Source organism: Mustela erminea, chromosome 10, assembly GCF_009829155.1.
Source record: "Mustela erminea isolate mMusErm1 chromosome 10, mMusErm1.Pri, whole genome shotgun sequence".
NCBI classification, from domain to species: domain Eukaryota; kingdom Metazoa; phylum Chordata; class Mammalia; order Carnivora; family Mustelidae; genus Mustela; species Mustela erminea.
The window spans coordinates 2,399,569-2,423,231 of NC_045623.1; the positions used below are offsets into that span (position 1 = coordinate 2,399,569).

Sequence of the window (23,663 nt, forward strand, 5' to 3'; positions counted from 1 at the left end):
AGGAACAGGGGCGGCCTGGGTGGCTCAGTGGGTTAAGGCCTCTGCCTTTGGCTCAGGTCACAATCCCGGGACCCTGAGATCAAGCCCGGGATTGAGCCCCGCATCAGGCTCTCTGCTTGGCGAGAGCCTGCTTCCGCCTCTCTCTGCCTGCTTCCCCCTCTCTTTGCCTGCCTCCCTGCCTACTTGTGATCTATCAAATAAATAAATAAAATCTTAAAAACAAAAAACAAAAAAAAAAAACCAGAACAGAAACAAACAAAAAGCACTGGATATCTTAATTAACTTGTCTACCAGCTGAAGCTAAGGAATGTAAGGCTTCAAGGGCTCCTCCCTTGCAAAGGCCCAGTCAGTCGAGGGGCCATGAGTGCGCAGGGATACAATCTGGAACCACTTGTGAACAGCTTAGAGAGACCACAGAGGGAAGGGACCTGCATGTCCAGACAGCAGTAGCAGTAGCAGCAATGCTGCAGTTTCTTTCCTCTTTTTAAATAAAGACTCACATTTGTACCCAATTCTGCATTCTTTAAACTGTGCAAGTTTTAGGTGCCACGAAACCTAGCTTTTGTCCTGCTAATCCACTGACATAATCATGCCACAAGCTACACACAAGGGCTTATGGTGGCTTCTCCCTCCAACCTACCTGGTCCTCCTCCCAGAGGAAACCAAAGCTTGTGTGGCACTCCTGAAGGTCTATTCAACACAAGAATATACAAATACTTCCCCCTCTCTCCTACTTTTTACTTTGAAATGTCAAGCTGCCAGAAAATTGTGAGACTAGTACAAAGAATGGTCTCCTCTGGCACCACTGGAGTTTAACTTGCCAAAATGTGTGTAAAATAACAACATACGAAGTTACTCACACTGTTATTTCTAAGAGCAAGAGACTAGGAAAACATTCATGTCCAAGATCTTCAATCCAACCAACATCACAGCATTCATTCTAGTGTTCTCTTTCCATATCTGGAAATCCCTTCTCTGACAGTAAGGCACCTGGCTCCCCTCTTGGCAGCCAGCCTGTATAGATGCCACCGTCCCACAAGGCTCTGACACCCTGCATTGGGCCACCTGCCCTTCATTCCACTCGGGCTCCAACATGGTGCTAAGCCATCATAGCCATACCTCACCACAGCCATACCTCACTGCAGCCTTTGGTCAATCCCAAGCCTATCTTGCCCACTCTACCTAATGGCTTTTGGAATAAATTATTCAGGAAGGAGGGAAGGAGTAAAAGGGAAAGAGGAAGAAAAGGGTAAGAGAATGCATTTTCTGTATTAATGATAATGATACCACATTCACAGTCCTGTATCTTAGGGTTTTCATTCAATATATATTAATGAGATAGCCCCATAGCTAAAGAATTTCCTTATTATTTATGGTACCATAACATTCCACAAAATTTCTTGTGGCACACACAAAAATGGTTGCTCAACCAGTCTCCTACTGACAGGTATCTGTGTTCTGCCAATCCTTTGCTCTCCCAAGTATCTTTACAAGAGTAACACAATTACTGTGATAGTAGAGCAACATATACATTGTAATTTTGCACATTTTAGTACACCTGTGGGATAAATCCTAGAAATAAGTGAAAAAGAGTACAATGACTATGTAGGGGTGTTTGTTTTTTGTTTTTAGATTTTATTTATTTGACAGAGAGAAACACAGCGAGAGAGGGAACACAACCAGAGGGAATGGGAGAAGGAGAAGCAGGCTTCCTACTGAGCAGGGAGCCCCACATGGGGCTCAAACCCAGGACTCTGGGATCATGACCTGAGCCGAAGGCAGATGCTTAACGACTGAGCCACCCAGGTGTCCCATGACTTTACAGTTTTGATAGATTTTGGCAAGTAGCTCTCAACCAGTGTTTAAGAATACCTTTAACGGGGCGCCTGGGTGGCTCAGTGGGTTAAGCCGCTGCCTTCGGCTCAGGTCATGATCTCAGGGTCCTGGGATCGAGTCCCGCATCAGGCTCTCTGCTCAGCAGGGAGCCTGCTTCCTCCTCTCTCTCTCTCTCTCTGTCTGCCTCTCTGCCTACTTGTGATCTCTCTCTGTCAAATAAATAAATAAAATCTTTAAAAAAAAATACCTTTAACTTTTATTTTTACATGATAGGGAACTAAGAATTTCTGGGCATTTGTGGGTTATAAAGCCAAAGCAAAACAAAAACAAAAACAAAACCCAACCACTTCCAAGTCCCCAAACACAAAACCCAAGAAACTAAACCAAACCAAAAAAAGACATAGTAGCAGTTTCTTACTTGTTGCCTCAGAGTATAGAGTCTTTTCATCCACACTTTGGACATTACAGGAAATAAACAGTTTCCTTCCTTCAATTTTATCAAGCTGGCTATTTATCACAACAACAGAACAAAGGGGGATAGGCCTGCAGGAAAAAAAAAAAAAGGAGACAAAATTTGTTTTTATTAAATTTATGTAACACTGAAATGACCAAGTGCTTGTGAAGTGCTGGAAATCTCTGATAGCTGGTATCAGCATGTGTCAGATAGAACTACCTTCTCAGATCAGACACCCCTACCCTGGGCTGAACCCAGGCTGCCCTTGATGTTAGCTTCAGAGAACCTGAGGGATTCCAACTTTTCAATGGCACAGGCTGTCACATCTGAAGACCCAGAGCAAACTCTGAAGCATACTAGAATCCTTTAAAGAAATGAAAACAGGGCCATGGGAGGTCTCATTTTCTATCATAATCCAAATTTCTCACCCAATCCCCTTTAGAGTGACTGTCACTAGAAAGTCACCCAATAACAACAAACTGCAGGTAATAGCTTAATGTACTAAGCTAGGGCCGTCCAAGAGAACTTTCCATAGTAACAGAAATGTCCCACCTCTGGTGTAGTTGTCCACTACAGTAGCCACCTTACAATGAATACCCAAGAGGAACTGCTGTGAGTTAGAAACTGAATCTTTAAATTTAATAAATTTGTATTTCATTTTAAATAGCTACACATGACCAGTGGCTACAGTGGCCTTTGGGAATCCTGGAGACAGAGTGCGATGATGAAAGAGGTACCTTTTCAAAGGTGAAGTGTTACTTGGCAGAAATGTAACGTCGAGCAGGATGGGGTCTCTGTTCCTACAGTGCCACCACAGAAAGGAACTACTCCAGGTGGACGGGAAGTCATCACAAGTGATTACCTCTGCCCTGGTTTTGCTCCCAATTAGCTTTTCCTGAACCTCCTGATAGAACAACCTAATTCCACTTTTATTACTTTAAACATATTTAAATATATTCTTTATCATGTAGAAAAACCGTCTCTAGGATCTAATTTTATAGTATAAATAGTATAAAACTATTTGTTTAAAGTCAATGTATAAAAAATATATATAATGTATATTTAAGTATAAATGTATAGTAAAATGTATATATATGTGTATAAAATAAAGTCAATGTAAAAAACCACTGACTATATGTAAAGATGACCATTTTTCCCAAGTTGATTTTTAAGTTAATGTAACTGCTATCAAAATCACATTTTGTTTTTTGGTAGATTTTAGCAAATTTATTCTAATTTTCATTCGATTCATTCAAATGATACAGAGGTGGCTGGTAAGACACAGGATTATGTAAGAGAAGGTATGATGACAGTTTGAGTGAGGAGTTAAAAATCTCAAATACAATTAGGAATAAAGGAAACTACCTCAACGTAATAAAAGCCATGTAAGAAAAGCCCTCAGCTAACACCATACTCCATGGAGACAGACTGAAAGCTTTTCCTTCTAGATCAGAAACACAACAAGGATGCCTACTTCTGTCACTTCTATTCAACAATTCCACTTCTATACATTAACAATGAACAATCAGAAAAGAAAATCAAGAAAATAATTATATTTAAAATAACAGAAAAATAAAATACTTAGGAATAAACATAACCAAGAAGGCAAAAAAACGTGTACACTGCAAACTACAAAGCCCTGTTAAAAGAAATTAAAGACAGAAACAAATGGAAAAAGTATCTGCTCATGGACTAGAAGAAAATACTAGTAAGATGTCAGTAGTATGCAAGCCAATTTACATATTCAATGCAATCTTAGAAAATCCCAGTAGCTGGGGACGCCTGGGTGGCTCAGTTGGTTAAGCAGCTGCCTTCGGCTCAGGTCATGATCCCAGCGTCTTGGGATCGAGTCCCACATCGGGCTCCTTGCTCCGCAGGGAGCCTGCTTCTCCCTCTGACTCTGCCTTCCACTCTGTCTGCCTATGCTCGCTCTCGCTCGCTCTCTCTCTGACAAATAAATAAATAAAATCTTTAAAAAAAAAAAAGAAAAAAGAAAATCCCAGTAGCTTAATTTTTTTGCAGAAAAAAGAAAAATCCATCCTAAAATTCATAGTATTCTCACGGGACCCTGAATGGCAAAAACAGTGTTGAGGGGTGGGGAAGAAAGCTCCAAGTCTCACACTTCCGGATTTCAAAACATATTACAAGTAATAAAAATAGTGTCGTACTGGCATAGAGACAGACATACAGACCAATGAAATAGAACAGAGAGCCCAGAAATAAACCCTTTCATCTTGGTCTAATGATTTTCATTAAGAGTATTAAGACCACTCAATGGACTGTGCCCCGGTGGCTCAGTTGGTTAAGCGTCTGCCTTCCCAGGTCAAGTTCCTGGGACCAAGTCCTGCATCAGGCTCCCTGCTCAGCGGGGAGTCTGCTTCTCCCCTTTCCCTCTGCCTGCACCCCCTACTCGTGCTCTAACAAATAAAATCTTTAAAAAAAAATGCAAATCAAAGCACAATCATGTATCACCTCATACCATTGGGATGGCTACTATCCAACAAAAGCAAAAACAAAAAATCCAAGATAACACAGGCTAGCAAAAAGATAGGCTGCCGATGGGAATGCAAAATGATGCAGCTGCTATGGAAACTTGTACAGTGTGGTTCCTCAAAAAATTAAAAATAGAGCTACCATGTAATCCAGCAATTCTACTTGCTGTTTAGTACTTACTCAAAAGAACTAAAAGCATGATTTCACTGAGGTATTTGCATACTCACGTTCATTACAGCATTATTTGTAAAAGGTCAGCAGTGGCAACACCCCAACTATTCAATGATGGATGTATGGATAAACAAAATGTGATATATACATGATGGCATATTATTCAGCCTTAAAAAAGAAAAAAAAAATCCTGGGATGCCTGAGGCTTAGTTAAGTCTCCAACTCCTGACTTCAGCTCAGGTCATGATCTCAGTTCAGGGTTGTGAGATCAAGCCCTGTACTTGGCTTGGCACTCAGCGGGGAGTGTGCTTGAGATTCTCTTCCTCTCCCTTTCTTTCTCTGTGTACCTCTCCCGCCTGCTCTCTCTCTCTCTAATATATATATATATCAATCTTTAAGGAAAAAAAGAAAGAAAAAGAAAAATCCTGTTACATGCTACAACATGGACAAAACATGAGAACATTTTGCTAAATAAAATAAGCCAGTTACAAAAAGAGAAAATGTTGTATGGAGTCCATATATATATAGTCAATTCATAGAAACAGAAAGAAGAATGGTGGATGCCAGGGGATTATAAGGACAGGAAAATAGGGAGTTAAGGTTTAATGGGTATAGGGTCTCAGTTTTGCAAGATAAAAAAGTTCTGAAAATTAGTTTCGTAACAATTTGAATATATTTCACACTACTCAAAAAAATGTTGAAAATATAAGGCACAGGGGTGTCTGGATGGCTCAGTCATTGAGCATCTGCCTTTGGATCTGGTTGTGAGATCTTGGGATCCTGGGGATCAAACCCCGCCATCAGGCTCCCTGCTCAGCAGGAAACCTGATCTCCTTCTCTTACTCCCCCTGCTTGTGTTTCCTCTCGCTGTGTTTGTCAAATAAATAAATAAATAAATAAAATCTAAAAAAATATATATATATATGTGTATATATATATGTGTGTGTGTGTATATACTGTATATACATATACATAGTATATATGTATGTGTATATACTGTATATACATAGTATATACATAGTATATATGTATATACAGTATATACACAGTATACACACACACACACTATATATATATATATATATTGCACAAAGCCCATTAAATCTTAAACACCACTGTGGGGATCCCTGGGTGGCTCAGTCAGTTAAGCATCTGCCTTGGGCTCAAATCATGATCCCAGGGTCCTGGGATTGAGACCTGCTCCTTGCTCAGCAGGGAGTCTGCTTCTCCCTCTGCCTGCTTTGCTTGCCGCTCCCCCTGCTTGAGCATGCTCTGACAAATAAATAAATAAAATCTCTAAAAAAAATTTAAAATACTATAAAGTAAGATACCAAAAAAACTAAATACCATGTGAACTCATAAACTTACTAAATGTTAAGAATTTTCCAGCTATGACACAGAAATGGCCCAGCAGCAAGGTTATCCTGCCCACCATGAGAACACATCTAATATTTTCCTATTCTTCTGCACTATTCTCCACTCAAAAGAAATCAGCAATCTTTACAGAGTAGCTACTATACGTCTTGGCATAGATACACCTCGTTGTTGCTAAAATAAAAGTAATGATAATAACAACACTAACAATAATAATAATAAGCAGCCAACACTGAGTACTTAGTGGCCAGATATTGTTCTAAGTGCTCTACATGCATTCACTCATTTACAGCTCATAATGACCCTGTATTTATGGTAGGTATTATTAACCTCTTTTTAAAGATGATGAAATTAAAGCATACAGAGGTTAAGAAACCTGTCCAGGGCCATACAGGTAGTAAGTAGCAAAAGGGGTATTTGAACCTGCTCCAACGTCTGTCCTCTTAACCACTACATTATACTGTCACTCTGGAGACAAAGTACTTAAAATTCCGTCTGGAAAGAACTGAAAGGGCAGGACCTAGGTCCAAAGAAACTCCTAACAGGCCAAATGCAATTTAAGCACAGAAAAGAGTGTGATAATTATGACTATGTTATGGAAAGCCAGGAGTCCCTAATGATTCTGAAAAAGGGGAAAAATTAACTCAAGAACTATAAAACTATAGCTGTAATTAAAAAATAAGGATGGCTATGATTGGATAGGTTTAATTTTTTAAGCAGTTTACATATAGAGAACAATGAAGATAAAAGTGTATGTCTGCCTTCACAGTCTTTTACTCTATTAAAGGTCATGGTTAACAGCTGAGCTGACAGGTGAAAAGAACACCTAGGCATATTGGTGGATTTACACCCAGACAACTGCCATTTGGGGGTTTATGTATGTCTCACACAATCTAAGAGCCCTCATTAACCCTCTCCCCACATCAACAGGCAGAGAACTGTCAGGAAGCCAAACAATTCCAGAAAATGCAGGAATGGTACTCTTTACAGAAAGGACTGATTACAGAAAAGAACCAAGTAGAAAGAAGGCAAATTGTTGCCCACCTGAGTATCTCTGAAAGAGAAAGCTAGCTTCCATAAGAAGCATTTCCTTTACCGTGTGCACACCAATCTCTGTCTCAAGGTCTGCTGCCTGATCCAGGACATGTAAGAACCAGGTAATACCAGGAATTTACCTTCTAAAATTGATGTTGAGATTGGCAGTCATGACAGCTCCCCCAGTTAAAATTGCACACATACCAACAGTAGAATCAATCATGGTTGCAATGGCACCTCCGTGAAGGAATCTAGTTACAACAAGAGAAAAAAAAGAAAAACGTTTTCAGGAAGGTCTAAAAACAGAGCCTCTGGAGATAAACTACCCAAGCACATCTCCATATAATTTACTTATGAAAGGTCCATTTGGTCCATATTCAATGAACTCAAATAATATCCATGTCCCCAGATTTATTTCATTCTTAGCATAGTACTATAGTGTTGCTAATACACCAGAACTTAATGGTAATCGGATACCAAATATTTGTTTTATTTAACTGTATATAATACTGTTTAAAAATATAAGAAATGCAGGGGCGCCTGGATGGCTCAGTTGCTATGTGGCTGCCTTCGGCTCAGGTCATGATCTCAGGGTCCTGCGATCAAGGCCCATATCGGGCTTTCTGCTCAGCGGGAAGCCTGCTTCTCCCCTCCCACGCCCCCCGCCCATGTTCCCTCTCTCTCTGTGTCTTTCTGTCATATAAATAAATAAGGGATCCAGCCCTGCGTCGGGCTCTCTGCTTGGCGGGGAGCCTGCTTCCTCCTCTCTCTGCCTACTTCTCTGCCTACTTATGATCTCTGTCTGTCAAATAAATAAATAAAAATCTTTTAAAAATATATAAAACAATAAAATCTTTTAAAAAATGTAGGAAAGGGGGGCACCAGGGTGGCTCAGTGGGTTAGGCCGCTGCCTTCGGCTCGGGTCATGATACCAGGGTCCTGGGATAGAGTCCCGCATCGGGCTCTCTGCTCAGTGGGGAGTCTGCTTTCCTCTCTCTCTCTGCCTGCCTCTCTGTCTACTTGTGATCTCTGTCAAGTGAATAAATAAATAAAATCTTAAAAAATGTAGGAAAGGGGTGCCTGGGTGGCTCAGTGGGTTAAGCCTCTGCCTTCGGCTCAGGTCATGATCTCAGGGTCCTGGGATCGAGCCCCGCGTCCGGCTCTCTGCTCAGCAGGGAGCCTGCTTCCCTTCCTTTTTCTCTCTGCCTGCCTCTCTGCCTATTTGTGATCTCTGTCTGTCAAATAAATAAATAAAATCTTAAAAAAAAAAAAACGTAGGAAAGGCAGATCAACAAAGAAAAATAAATTAAAAATTGGAAGGCCTATAATGCCACCATCTAGTGACAAATCAGTTAACATATTAATGATACTCTCTTGCCCTCATACTTTTGAAATTTAGTATTTATAAACATCTTTCCATGTCAATAAATATGTATCTACACTGCCACTTCAATGCCTTTATTGTAGTCTATGGATATGTAAGACTACAAGCTAGCCATCTTTCAGATGCTACTAATCAATGGGATGCTATCATTCTTACCCAGGTACTCCTTGCAGGTAAGGACCTCCTTGCAATATGCAAACTGTCCTGTTTTCAACTTGATTATGGAACATCGCATATTCAAACCCCAGACCTTCCTCAAGGCTTCTGGGAAAGAGCCGAGCCTGTGACAATGGTTCTTCTTTCACAGGCTTTGCATCTGTAGGGAAATGAGGTGGATGAGCATATGAGAAAACAGGATGAGAAAGATGCCCTGACAGAGCTAAGCATCTGTACTGTGCAAGAACCACGTTAATGGATGACTGATTAAAACGTCAACGAGGTACAAAATTAGAGGGAATGGGAGCATCCCACAGAAACAGAATATAGGGTCTTGGGGCACCTGGGTGGCTCAGTGGATTAAGCCTCTGCTTTGGTTCGGGTCATAACCCCAGGGTCCTGGGATCGAGCCCCGCATCAGGCTCTCTGCTCATCGGGGAGCCTGCTTCCCTCGCTTCCTCTGCCTGCCTCTCTGCCTACTTGTGATCTCTCTGACAAATAAATAAATAAAATCTTAAAAAAACAAAAGAATATAGGATTTTTGCCCTTATGGACTTAACAGTCTAATTGGGGACAGAGTAAACATAAATGAAATCAAAATGAAGTACTTACTCACACATGGCAATCAGGAAATAGAGCATATCAATGCTGAGGGTGCACTAAATGAAACAGTAAATAAGGTACAAAGTCTTCTTGGAACAAGTACAGCTTAAATGGGATTTAAAGAAAATTAAGTGTTAACAGTACGGAGGTTTTCTCTGCAGAAGTGAGTCTAGCCTCAGCAGAAGAAAAGTTATCATAATCAAAATCAGGTCCAGTTCAGTTGAATATTCTGTGTGACTAGGACTCTAAGGCCCCAGATTCTGGGTTAGAAACATTAAGGTTAGTAAAATCAAATTAGTGAGTTGTAATCAGACTTTAAAAGAAATAGAATGCTTCACATATATCCCAGGCAACAAACACTATTCTTATTTAGACACGCTTTTTCAGTTACACATCTGTGCCCAAGTTGTGTGTTAATGGGCTGCGAGTCAAAACACAGGTCACTTCCAAGCAAAGACTGAAAGCTATTGTTCTGAAGGCAGGGCGTGTTTAAACTTACACACCAATGTTAAGATTTAATTCCCCAATTAAATCTTGGGTGACTCCGTGGGTTAAAGCCTCTGCCTTTGGCTCAGGTCATGGTCCCAGGGTCCCGGGATGGAGCCCCGCATCGGGTTTTCTGCTTAGTGGGGAGCCCGCTTCTTCCTCTCTCTGCCTGCCTCTCTGCCTACTTGTGATCTCTGTCAAATAAATAAATCTTAAAAAAAAAAAAAAAAAAGGTTTAATTCCCCAAACTCTACTTTCTCGGCTCATCATGATTTGCCATGCCTAACACTAAATTCTTTTGTTACTAAACTTGTATTTACAAAGTTTGAAAAGGATATGAGATGAGACTACTTGGGAGAAGAGGGGAGAATGCCTTTATTTTAGGCCATGAACATCCCCTGGGGCAGGTACCCTTTTAGACTCTGTCCACTCCACAAGTGGCATACATTGTGTATGCACACACTATACGCACTCTAGTGGTTGTGGAGAAAATTAAGGGAGCCAGACAGTTAAAATGGAGGACCAATATCATAGGAGTTGGGAAAAGTGAGTTCTTTGCCTAGAACTTGTTCAATCCTCCACACTCTATCCAGACAGTGAGGAAATAAACCTCAATGACTCGGAGAGCCATCTAACTCTGACACTGGAACTTCAGTTAATAAGCAACAAACCCTTCTAATTTTTTACTTAAGAGTTCAAAATTTCTGGGGCTCCTGGGTGGCTCAGTGGGTTAAGTCTCTGCCTTAGGCTCACTTCGGATGAGTTTGGATCCCAGAGTTCTAGGATCAAGCCCCGCATGGGGCTCTCTGCTCAGCAGGGAACCTGTTTCCCCCTCTCTCTCTCCCTGCCTCTCTGCCCATTTGTGATCTCTCTGTCAAATAAGATCTTAGGGAAAAAAAAAGTTCAAAATTTCTGATCTAGATTACCAAACCCTGAGGTTACCTCAAAGAAATGAGAAAACAAAGATGTAAAGTAAGTTTTGTTAGAAATGCAGACTGTCAGGCTCTACCCTGACCTACTGAAGTGTGGCCTGCATTTTAACAAGACTCTCAGGTGCCTGCTGCTGCCCCTCGGAACAATTTGTTACTTAAACTGTAACCCCTGGAGGATTTTACTAGTTACCAAGCACATTTAGATATGGCCTTAAGAAACACTGATACTGACAACAGGTCTTTGGGGAGAAGGACGATGTACAACCATGAAGCTGGGCAGCTGGGGATGCCCGGCTCGCTCAGGGCGGAACGCCGCCCCTTCACCGAAGCCGGGCAGCCGCGAACGCCTGGCCCGCCCAGGGCGGAACGCCGCCTGCTTCAGGGAAGCCGAGCACCCGGGAACGCCAGGTCAGCTCAGGGTGGAACGAACACCCCCTGCTTCCCTTTTTCGTGATCGCTCCTTCCTTTTCCCAGAAGTGCTCCTTGTTAGATGAGTCCTTTGAATGTGCTTGGTTAACTATAAACCTTACCCTCCTCCTTGCTTGCCTGCAAGATGTGACTAACGTTGGACCTTCATCAATCCTTCTGATGGCTATTGTTTTCTATCTAATGAAAGTGAGACTGTGGGGTTGCTCGTGGCAGCAGTCCTTTTTGACTGTTGTCCCCTGCTCCCAGTCTTTTGCAGCTGACTTGTTTGTGCCTAATTCTTCTCTCGTCGCCGTCGCCGACTGGAAGCGGCAGGTGCCTCATATATTCATGTTCAAATTTGAGAGGCACTGGCCTTTTACAACACAGGATACAGGAGTGACATGATTGGACTTGCATTCTGAATCACTCTGCCAGCTGGATGAAAGGAGGGATTGATGAGGATGAGAAAGATGAGGGGAAGACCACTGAAACACTACAAAATCATGGTCACCAGCTTATTCCCTAGGTGAGGTGACTGTTGCCAGTGTTAGAGATGATGCAGCGAGATTCGTCCAGGGTTGGGGTTTTCGTAGATGAGTAGGACAGAAGTTCAGACAAATGAGCTCAAAGAATTGCTTCTGTGAGCCTTAAGCAAGCAAGACGGAAGGAAGACAACCATGGTAGGGAAACTGTCTAAATGTGTGAATGTGGAGGCTGTTAACTTGTTGCAGACAAGGCTCAGGATGTCTCCGGCTTGTACAGCTGGGGCTGGGTAAAGAGTTCACAGCTGACAGGAAGCTAAGTGAACTGAAATGATGGGGACTCAGATGGTGAACCAGGTATTGAAATACTCTGTGACGGAGAGGTTGGCAGAGGGCAGCCAACACAGAGGGTGACAATGTCAGACGGTAGAAACCCCGTTCAAAGGAATGGGTTTCTAAGAGGAACAGGAAATATGGGTTGAAAGCAAGTGTGGGTAACAAGGAGAACCTCCAAGTCCCCCGGCACCAAATTCAGATATAGTCAAGTTTCAGGCAAGAACCATGAACCATGGGGGAAAGGAGCCCTGGAAAACACTGATATTTAAGGAGCAGGGAGGAGAGAGAGAAGACTAGTCAGAGAGGTTTGTGAAAGCCAAGAGAGAAGTTCCAAGAAGAATGAGATCAACAGAGAGGTCAAGTACTATAAGGGCCAAAAAAATGCCCTCCAAATTTGGTATTTAGGTCACTAGTAGTTTAAGTAAAGAAACTTCCATAGAGCTGTTAGGGGAGAAGCCAGATCACACTGTTAAAGACATTCAACTGTGTGACAGGATAAAGAGTTAGAATGGAGTTAGTAATACAAGTTACTAATTTTCCCCTTTATTTGTAAAACAAAGTAATTCTTATTTGTCTCTATTGGCAGTTCTATAAAGAAACTTGTGAACTCTACCATTTTTCTAGGTTAAAACTGGTTTTATTTTTCTTTCCTTTGTTCTTTCAACAAATGCTGAAGTACCTACCATGAGGAAATGGAGGCAAGGAATAACTTGCTCAAGATCATACAGCTTTAAACTGTGGAACCCAACTGGAACCCATACACTAAATTTCAACAGTAAAGTAGGAAGCTGTCAGCTTTTGGATGGTGTCCAAAGCCATGTGAATGAATGGGGTTACCAACAGAGTAGCTGAGATGTGGGGCACCCTAACATGAAGAGTTAGAGGACAATGAGGAACCAGCAAAAGACATGGACAGGAAAGGACCAATGAAGTAGGGGAGTGTGAGGTCTTGGAAGCTAAGTAGGGGAGTGTGCAGCCTTGGAAAGAAAGGAGGCACTGGCTGTACCAAAAGCGGAGAGGTCACTGGTTAGCATTGTAAAGGTCACTGTGCCCTTGACAAGATTAGTTTCAACGAAGTGATAAAATTCTGACTGGAGTGGGTTCTAGAGCAACTGGAAGAGAGAAAGATAGAGTTGTGGCATGTCTGGCACTGATGACAAAGACCCAGCACAGTGGGAGGTCTGTAAGTAGGCCAAAGGAGGGGGGGATACAGTGCACAGAGACAAGGCTTGGCTCCCCTAAGAGGAGCCGTTAACAGGAAAAACAGGAAAAAGCAGAACACCAGGCACAGATGCAGGGAGTGGAGAAATGAGGCAGAGGGTGGATGGAAGTTCTTTTCTGAATGCTTTTACTTTCTCTTAGGGTTACAGGAGGCAGATCAACTGAAAGCAAGGCTTGAGAAGGTAGGATATAGTCTTCTAGGACAGCAGGAGCATGAACAGATAGGCAAAAATGAAAAATGCTTCTCAGGCAACATTAAGGGCCTACTCAAGGTTATTTTGTAAAAAACCATACTAATCCCGAGGCGTCTGGGTGGCTCAGTCAGTTAAGCGTCTGCCTTCAGCTCAAGTCATGATCTCAGGGTCCTGGGATTGAGTCCCACCCCCCCCCCCACCCACATCAAGTTCCTGCTCCACCAGAAGCCTGCTTCCCCCTCTTTCCTTCTCCCTTTTCCTCTCTCCTCACCCCCAACTTGTGCTCTTTCTCTCTCACAAATAAAGAAAATCTTAAGAAAAAACAAACAAAAACCCATCACAATCCCCAAATTATCCTCAGGGATGAGTTTGGATGACTAAAAGATAATGAGTAAATTAGGAAATACCTGTATAAGCTCTGTTTACCATCTGTTTACTAAGGCCTATTCTAGAACTACAGTACTTAGGGCAGCAGAAATGCTCAAAAGATAGTTATCAAAGGAAAAAATCCTGGATTTGCAAATCAGCAGCCTAAAAGGTCTTTATAGGCTGACTCAAAAAATGAAGAATATATTAGGTATATACATAAACTTCAGTAAGGTTCAACGATTTGGCCACGTAGGTCCAGAAAAAGGGAGACCAACAGTTCACACAAACACCACAGGGTGTTTAGCTGACTCTTAGTGGAAAGTGGGACATGGCTACCCACCTACTGCTAATATCTTATTCTAAACTGAAAGGATATAAATGGCTTCAAACTTAGTTCTGGGAAACACACACTAAGAATTCTGAGAAACTGGAACGTGTCCTGGAAAAAGCAACCAGGCTTATAGAACAAACTGAAATGTCCTCTGGGAAAAATACCTGAAAAAACAGAGAAGAGAAGCCTGGCAACAAGAACTGTCCAGCACAGCTGCGAGATGCATGTATCTAACTTCTACACATGAAAAGGATGTGAAAGGATGCTTACTCTATGTGTTCCCAGCTGGTAGACCTGAACAAATGGGTTAAAGGCTAAGAGTGACTATAGCTCAATACAATCGAAGGAAGAAATCACTAATAATTTGAGCTGTCCATAATGGATAAAGCCCCTTTGTCCCAAGCACCCTACGACTGGAAGGGTTCAAGTGAAGTGCGGATGAATGATCCTAAGGGTTAATACAGAAAGCAAGAGAAGAAAGAGAAAAAGTTAGACTGAAGTAGTGGGTCCCAGCCTTCCACCCGTTCCAAAACAAGGGCGCCCACTGTTCTTTCCAAAAGCAGTGGCTTAGTAAGAGTGCTGGGTTATGAGTTCCACAAGGGTGGGGCAGCTCAATTTTTTTCTTCATTGCTATACCCAGTGGCTAGCATAGTGTCTGACACACAGTAGGTGCTCAGTAAATATTTGTATAAGGAAGAAAGCCAGTAATCTCAAGAGAGGAAAGGAGGAAGTTGCAATGATGACTAAGAACCCTTCCCTAAGTGATTCTGATGGTCCATTCTTATATTCCAGACTAAATTATCTTCCAGGTCCCAACTCTCAGATTCTATTGTCTCTATTTTATCCTGGTTTGATTTAGCTAATTAATACATTTATCTCAATAACTATCCACATGTGTTAACTCTTTAAACTTCCTGAAATTTCTAGGTCATGGATTCCTTTGGGAATCTTATGAGAAACACCGACTGGTCCCATAAAAAATGGACATTCCTTAGGGAAGGAAGACCATCACTTTGTTTATCTGAAAGTCTGACATACTTCTTACATTCTCCTAAGGTCAGGTATTTCAAGTGTTCGTTTCTGTTTTAAATGCAGAAGTCTAGGGGTGCCTGGGTGGCTCAGTGGGTTAAAGGCTCTGCATTCGGCTCAGGTCATGATCCCAGGGTCCTGGGATGGAGCCCCACGTCGGGCTCTCTGCCTACTTGTGATCTCTGTCAAATAAATAAATAAATAAAATCTTTAAAAAATAAATGCAGAAGTCCAATTTAGGAGCCTAACTGGGCAACAGAGCATCACCTAAAATGGCAGATAAAAAAGGTTTTATTACCTCCACTTAAAGGGAGATAAAACCAAAGGGGAGTTCAGTAAGATTGGCTTTTGCAATGTGAAGATCAAACCAGTTTAAAGAACTTTCAACTTCTAGTTGGTTAACATCATTAACAGAAATCAGTGGGGTCCAAATGATTCAGATCAGGAGAAACACAAAGGAGCTTAACTCTTTAGTTAGTGTAAAAGCGTAAACCTATGCAGACCAGGAAACACAAGTTTTTCAAGTTTTCAGATGCGCCTCCTTTAAACAGCTGGCCTGTGATTTTCACTCCTACCAGACCCAAGAAGGGGGGTAAAGCAAGCAATGGGCTGCTGCAGTTACTCCTTTTCCCCTGGTTATCTCCCATGTTATACATGAGGTATACATGTTAATAAGCTTGTTTATTTTTCTTACTAATCTGTCTTTTATTATAGGGTTCCCACCAAGAACTTGGAATTATTTTTCCTCCCCTATAGTTTCTGGCGACCCAGAAAGTACCTGCTGAGACATATCACTTTTTCCAGAGCCTACAGATGGGATCAAACAGGCAGAAGCCAGCCAAGGGTAAGAATTCTTACCAAACTTGGCTCTCCCAGATCTCCATCTGTAGTGCCCGGACAAGAAAGGAAGGTCAAATGTTGTTCCACCCTTCCTAAATTCAGCTTAGTAGGAAAAAAAACATGAGTAAGAATTAATTCTTTGAACTGTGTGACTCCTGGATTTGCTTTCAGGTACCCACTGGCTATCAACCCTTTCCCTCTTGTGGGTAGTTACTACTTTTTCTGTTTGTCTTGTTTTCTGTTCCGAGAACTTGGGCTGCATTTCTGCCTGCTGCCAACATAGGTTGTTGGTTCTTATGCGTACAAGTGGTCCAACTGTCAGGCTGGGGGTCCCAAAAAGGTGGCCAGACAGAAATGTAAACTCTACCCCATTTGTGGCTAGTGTCCTGCCAACTTTTGCCAGCTCTCAGGGGGCTGTATAGGTCTTTCTTTAGGTTACCTTGGGGAGTGGTTCTGGTCTTGGAAGGTCTGAATCTTTTGCCTCTCTTTGGGGACACTTTTTGTGTCTGCCATTAAGCCATAAAAGGCTTACTCGTTTTCGTTTTTAATCACTTGATGGATATGCTTTTGATTTGTAAGACACAGGAAAAAGTATTTAAAAAAGAAATAATGTTAGGAAAATTTACTGTTTCAGTCAAAACATGAGAAAATATTTGAAAGGAATTTTTTGAAAAGCTCAATGGTCAACACCTGGCCACACTGGAAATTGACAGTTTTTGTTTTAAGGGGGAGGTGGCTGCACCTGGGTGGCTGTCTGTTAGAAGTGGCTGCCTTCAGCTCAGGTCATGATCTTGGCGGGGGTGGGGGGGTGTCCTTGCTCAGTGGGGAGCCTGGTTCTCTCTCTACCTGCTGCTCCCCCTGCTTGTGCTCTCTCAAATAAATAAATAAAATCTTGAAAAAGAGTCAGGGGCGGGGAGGCAAAGGGAGAAGGAGATCTTAAGCAGGTTCCACACTCAGTGGGCAGCCCAGTGGAGGGCTCCATCTCATCTCATGAGACTGAGATCATGACCTAGCCGAAGTCAGACAGTTAACATACTGAGCCACCCAGGTGCCCCATTGTATGCCTCTCTGCTCTATTTGATCCTGACTCCTCCTATGTGAACTTCTCAACTGACTGAAACCCCCTTCTTGAATCCCTGCTGACTATATGCTCCACCAGCTCTGTCCACTTCCTTCTTGCTCACATGATTTAGTTAAGTATAATTTGGAACTTAATTGGCTTCTTTGGGAAATTTAAGATTTCCCTAGATTGGCTCCTCTGGGACCTCTTCCTTCCTACTGCTTCTGTCTTCTTTTGTCACCTTCTATCTTCCATTCAGTTCCCTGAATCCTTGCTACATCCCCTACTTCAAACTCCTGCCTCTCCAAACCTTCTCCACCCCAGCCAGATTTTCCCTTCCCACTTTACCCCCTTAGTTCCTTATAGCCACCTGAGCTTCAGACTGCTTTCCTCTACTGGGGGCTCTCCAGGGACCCAGATGATGAGGGAGCAACAAAGCAAAAGCTCGTGCCTTGCACGACCCTCTCCATCTGCTCCCCCTCAGTCCTATGCGTAGCACCCCTTAGGCAGCCCTGACTGCCATGAACAATAAGCAAATAGTTAACTTGCAGAGCTCACAATCCTGCTAGACCGGAGTCTCCCTTGGCTTACAAATGTCCTAAATCTCACTAACAAAGACGATTGATAGTAGGATTGTGATACCCCACCAAAAAGTCTCCCAACTATCTTAATGTTAATGGCTGGTCTAAAGACAACACTGATCCAGCCGCAAGGGCAAGGCCTCCGGTAGGCCCTCTTTAGCATATGAAAACTCCACTGAAACCTCCCTTCCCCTCACCTTCCCCCAACCGCAGGGTACATAACCTGCCATCCCTCACAACCAGGGGCAGCCGCATCTCTGCCTGCCCGCCCCCCCCCCCCCCCCCCCGTGCTCTAATAAACCACCTTTTTGCACCAGAGACGTCTTAAGAATTCTTTCTCCGAACCTCACCCCACCGAACCCGACCTAGGTTCTGGGACTTCATCACAGAGATCCCAGGCAACTCTCTGAGACTGCAAAGAAAAAGAGGAGCTATTTGGACAAGGGGCAAATGAAAAACTCTTCAAAGTCTTCTACACAGGGGCGCCTGGGTGGCTCAGTAGGTTAAAGCCTCTGCCTTCGGCTCAGGTCATGGTCTCAGGGTCCTGGGATCGAGCGCTCAGCAGGAAGCCGGCTTCCTCCTCTCTGCCTACTTGTGATCTCTGTATGTCAAATAAAGAAATAAATAAATAAAATCTTTTAATACAGTCTTCTATACAAATGTTTGTAAAAAGCTTTAGCTGAGTGGGTTAACCCCAACTTATTCCATTTGCCTGAAATACAATTTGGATTCAACTGTTCTTTCTAAACTGAGTATAAGATTTGTTTGCATTTATCTGTATGTTTATGTATGTCTATGTATGTATGTTCTAGATGTATGGTATTTTTCTACCTCTAGGTGGCACTGCCAAAATTACTCTGTAAAAAGAGCTCTACTTAATTGGCTTTAAAAAAAAGTGCTTATATTGGGGCGCCTGGGTGGCTCAGTGGGTTAAGCTGCTGCCTTTGGCTCAGGTCATGATCCCAGGGTCCTGGGATCGAGCCCCGCATCGGACTCTCTGCTCAGCAGGGAGCCTGCTTCCCCTATTTTCCCTGCCTGCCTCTCTGCTTACTTGTGATCTCTCTGTGTAAAATAAATAAATAAAATCTTAAAAAATATATATATATCTATAAAAGTGCTTATTATGTAAATTAAGCATTCCTCAAACTCAGAAAAAAGAGACTAAGCCAAATGTTTTTCAAATTCACATGACTTGGGTAATCTTTTGTCAATATAAGTGATGAAGTTCTAGAACCTAGGTGAGGTTCGGTGGGCTGAGGTCTGGAGCCGATGACCAAGAAAGAATTCTTGAGATATCTTTGGTGCAAAATGGTGGTTTATTAAAGCATGGGGACAGGACCTGTGGGCAGGAAGAGCTGCTGCCCCGGGTTGTGAGGGTAGGCATGTTATATACCTTGTAGTAGGGGGAAGGTGAGGGGAAGGGATGGGAGGTTTCAACAGAGTTCTCACATGCTAGGGAGGGCCTACAAGGTGCCGGGGGGAGGCCTTGCCCTTATGGCCTGATCAATGTCGTCTTTAGGTCAGGCACTAACATCAAGATAGTTGGAAGATTCTTGGTAGGGTATTATGATCCTGCTATCATTTACATTCCCTTCTACCTCAGTCTCCTCCAGTTTATGGTGGGGAGGGAGACATGAGGGCTTCAGGAACTGAGAGTTATTTGCCTCTGGAAATTTGTGCTATTGATAAGGTAACCTCCCTGTTTAGGTCTCTAGGACATCTATAGAGCAAGGGAGATTCCTGTTCTGCAGGACTGTGATCTCTGCAAGTTAACTATTTATCATTTTATGGCAGTCAGGGGTGCCTGAAGAATGCTACACATATTATGGAGGGGAGCGGGTGAAGAGGGGGTGCAAGGTGCCAGCTTTTGCTCTGTCCTCAGCCAGCCTCCTACTCCCTCATCATAAGTACTGTTGGTTTACTAAAACCACCACCACTAGCCCAGGAAAACAGACAGGCGTTCTCAGAATTGTCAGCACTAAATGTAGACATGCAACTTTTTCTACCTCGTTTGCTAGTCAAATGAGCTCCTGTTATTTGTTATACAAATTTGTTAGCAAGAAAAATAACTTAAGATGATGAAATTTTTATGAATAATGTAAACATTGCTAAGAACAAATGAATTAAATGGATGTAAGCTAAACATTTATAAATGAACAACAATAATTAGGCTTTAAGTCTACCTAAAAATGGTTTCTTAAATCTCTTTGGTAACTTACATTCTTAGAATTTTGCTGTTATGGGTAGTCATTAAATATCTAGATCATTTCCAAATAAGATAAATACTGAAACATTGTTATATTATTAAGCCTAAGTGTTTTTTTTGTTTAAACTTTTTTTTTAAAGATTCTATTTATTTGACAGAGAGAGATCACAAGTAGGCAGAGAGGCAGGCAGAGAGAGGAGGAACCAGGCTCCCTGCCAAGCAGAGTGCCTGATGCAGGACTCAATCCCAGCACCCTGAGATCATGACCTGAGCGAAAGGCAGAGGCTTAACCCACTGAGCCACCCAGGCTAAGTTTACCTGCTGTGGCTTCTTATTACAGAAAAAATAAACATACTGGGGTCTGTTAATAAATATGTCCTGTGCCACACTGAAAAACTGTACTATGAGGAAGTGTATGCTTCTAGAAATTGGCAAATTTATGAATACATTTTTATAATCTCCACAATGCTGGCATGACACAGTTCTTAACTGCTTACTTCTTCATTTTCACTAGAAATTAAGTTGTCTGTGGGTTAAGAATTCTAATATATGGTATTAAACGTACTAGAAGTAATAAGGGAAACAACTCTATGCAAAGCAAGCAGAATGTATTTTTAGTAAGAAAATGTATGAGGTGTGGAGATGTATTTTTGTTAAGGAAAAAAAGGTAAATCTGTCCTCAAGTAAAGTAACTAGTTGTTTCAGAATGAAAGAGAAGAAAGGACAAACTAAGCAGATAAAGTTGGAGGGGAGAGGGAGAGACACTCTTACCTTTTGTGGTCAAAGTGGCCAGAACTGAATGAAATTATTATGAGGGTTTTTTTTTTTTAAAGATTTAATTTTTAAGCAATCTCTATACCCAACATGGGGTTCTAACTCACACCCCCAAGATCAAGAGTCGCATGGTCCATCAACTGAGCCAGCCAGGTGCCCCTATTTTAAGAGTTTTTAAACTAAGTTTTATCTGAATGGCTGTTCAAAGTTGTAATTTCACCACCTTTCCTCATTAGGACAGTTTTCTTAAAAGACTATTGGTCTGCTCTTGGTAAGAGACTGTGGAAGGGTTTTTTTGTTTGTTTTGTTTTGTTTTTTACCTTTTAAACAATCTGCCTAGAAAGCACAGATTTTGTATCTTACCAGCATCATTTCCTATGCTCCATGTTGTCTTTTGCAGGTCTTTACCTGAGAACCCAAGTCTACTCTAGTCACAGAGATTAAGTTTTTGGTGTTTTAACAACTAAGTATTCTTCTGGTTTGCCTCTGACATCTTTTTTTTTTTTTTTTTAAAGATTTTATTTATTTATTTGACAGACAGAGATCACAAGTAGGCAGAGAGGCAGGCAGAGAGAGAGAGGGAAGCAGGCTCCCTGCCGAGCAGAGAGCCGGATGTGGGGCTTGATCCCAGAAGCCTGGGATCATGATTCTGGGATCATGACCTGAGCCGAAGGCAGAGGCTTTAACCCACTGAGCCACCCAGATGCCCTGCCTCTGACATCTTTTAACCATCTCTTTGGTTCAAAGAGTGCTGCTTCACAGTGACCTGTTTAATAAGGTGTTCTAAAACATTTGATATTTGACAAACTTCCCCCAAAAAAGTCTAAGTAGGTCTTTCTAAACTCAGACTAATTCTGGGATTTCCCAGCATGTTCCCTGGAACATCTTCTAAAGGAGAGATACTTAACTATTTAAATCATGTGATTAAATTCCTAGTGATCTGCTCTGTTCTGGTATAATGTTATCAGTCATAATTCTGGTTATCTTAAAAATCTCTGCCACAGAAATAACCACATTTCCTTCTCATTTGCATTAGAATGAACTCTCATCAGATCTTTAAAACCATGGCCATTTTAAAGTCTGTCATTTACAGTTTTACTGATGATTTTTTCAAGTGCTCGGTCTTCTGAGATTCAAGGACAGGACTCTGATATGCATAGATTTCTGATAAACTTTAAGATCTTACCACTGAACTGGGTAAGAGTTTCCTTAACTTTAATGGAAAACTCAACTCACAAAACTGCCTATGATGAAGTTTTGGAATGTAGGTGAGGTTTGGTGGGGTGAGGTCCAGAGCCGATGACCAGGAAAAAATGGAGACATCTTTGGTGCAAAATGGTGGTTTTTTAAAGCACAGGGACAGGACCAGTGGGCAGAAAGAGATGCTGCCCCAGGTTGTGAAGAGTGGCAGGTTCTGTACCATGAGGGTGGGGGAGGTAAGGGAAAGGGTCTCAACAGAACTTTCATATGCTAAACAGGACCTATAAGATACGGGATACCAGAGGCCAGGCCATTGCCAAGGTCGTTTTGCCCTTTTTAGCAAGCTGTTAGATAGTTGGGAGAGTCCTGAAGAATGTCACATATGTCCCACCAAGGAGTGGGGTTGGGGGTGGGGGAGGTTGCAAGGTGTCAGCCTTTTGGTTGGTCCTCAGCCAGGCTTCAGTTCCCTCATCACCAGGATCAAGCAAAACAAGAATCAATTACAAGGGACTAAATGAATTGATGAAGATAAACAGAACTGAAACATTTATCTTTCTCCTTACCTGATCTCAATAGAATTTGGAAATGCTTAAGTATTCTTATTTTTATGGTATTATGTATTTATTTGCAGATAATCTGTTCCTTATAACAGACACAGACATGACCAAACAGCCTCAAGAACTAAGGCTGACTTTATAGAGCCAATAAAAGCCCTTCAGAACACTGCCTGGTATCTTGCTTACTGGGTTTCCGACATCACAATGAATAAAGATTGCCCCCTCCTGGAAGCCTGAGAAGTTCAGAATACTTTGGGGGCTCTGAGAAGAGAGGAATCCATTCAAATTCATATGTATTGCAGGCAAGGGCAGTGAGTCCTTGGCTTGGCTTCTGGCCTTGAGTGGCTTTTCCAAGTACAATCTGAGGAGGCACCTGGGTGGCTCAGTTATTAGTTAAGCCACTGCCTTGGGCTCGGGTCATGTATGATCCCAGAGTCCCCGGATGGAGACCCTATCAGGCTCCCCGCTCCTCGAGAAGTCTGCTTCTCCCTCTGACCTTCTCCCCTCTCATGACCTCTCTCAAATAAGTAAGTAAAATCTTATATATATTAAAAAAGTACAATCTAAGGGATGCCTGGGTGGCTTAGTTCATTAAGCATCTGCCTTTGGCTCAGGTCATGATCTTGGGACCCTGGGATTAAGTCCCACAAGGGAGCCTGCTTTTCCCTCTGCCTGCTGCTCCCCCTGCTTGTGTGTGCTCTCGCTCGCTCTCTGGCAAATAAAATAGTAATAAAATAGACGTCGAATCACGTAGAAAAGCAAAGGAGCGCCTAAGTGGCTCAGCTGGTTAAGCATCTGGTCCATGTCATGATCCCGTCATGATCCCAGGGTCCTGGGATTGAGGCCTCATCAAGCTCCTTCCTCAGGAGGAAGCCTGCTTCTCTCTCTCTCCCTCTGCTGCTTCCCCTGCTTGTGCTCAATCACACTCTCTCTCACTGAAATAAATCAAATCTTTAAAAAAAAAAAAAAAGGCAAATCCAAGAAACCCAGGTGGCCAGTAACTATTCTTGTGGTAGTGAGATGCTTAGGGAATAAAATTATGACCATTATACACCTAACCGCTATTTCTGCTTCTGTACCTTTGCTTGCTAACCCATGAGGAGATGGAAAAATACCAGCCGACTTTCTATGGACACTCTGTAACCACACAT

The 23,663-nt window shown here is 42.3% G+C and overlaps 1 protein-coding gene across 2 annotated transcripts in view; it reads right to left on the reverse strand.

The window, feature by feature from the left end:
* Positions 1-23,663, reverse strand: part of THEM4 (thioesterase superfamily member 4) — a 47,092-nt gene that overhangs the window by 3,223 nt on the left and 20,206 nt on the right. The window contains exons 3-5 of one of the 2 annotated variants that reach the window (XM_032301913.1): positions 8,904-9,063; positions 7,504-7,614; positions 2,255-2,379 (exon numbers count right to left, since the gene is read on the reverse strand). In XM_032301913.1, coding sequence (XP_032157804.1) covers positions 2,255-2,379; positions 7,504-7,614; positions 8,904-9,063 — 396 coding nt within the window. The remainder of the gene's footprint in view (positions 1-2,254; positions 2,380-7,503; positions 7,615-8,903; positions 9,064-23,663) is intronic. The other variant, XM_032301914.1, reaches the window with a different exon arrangement.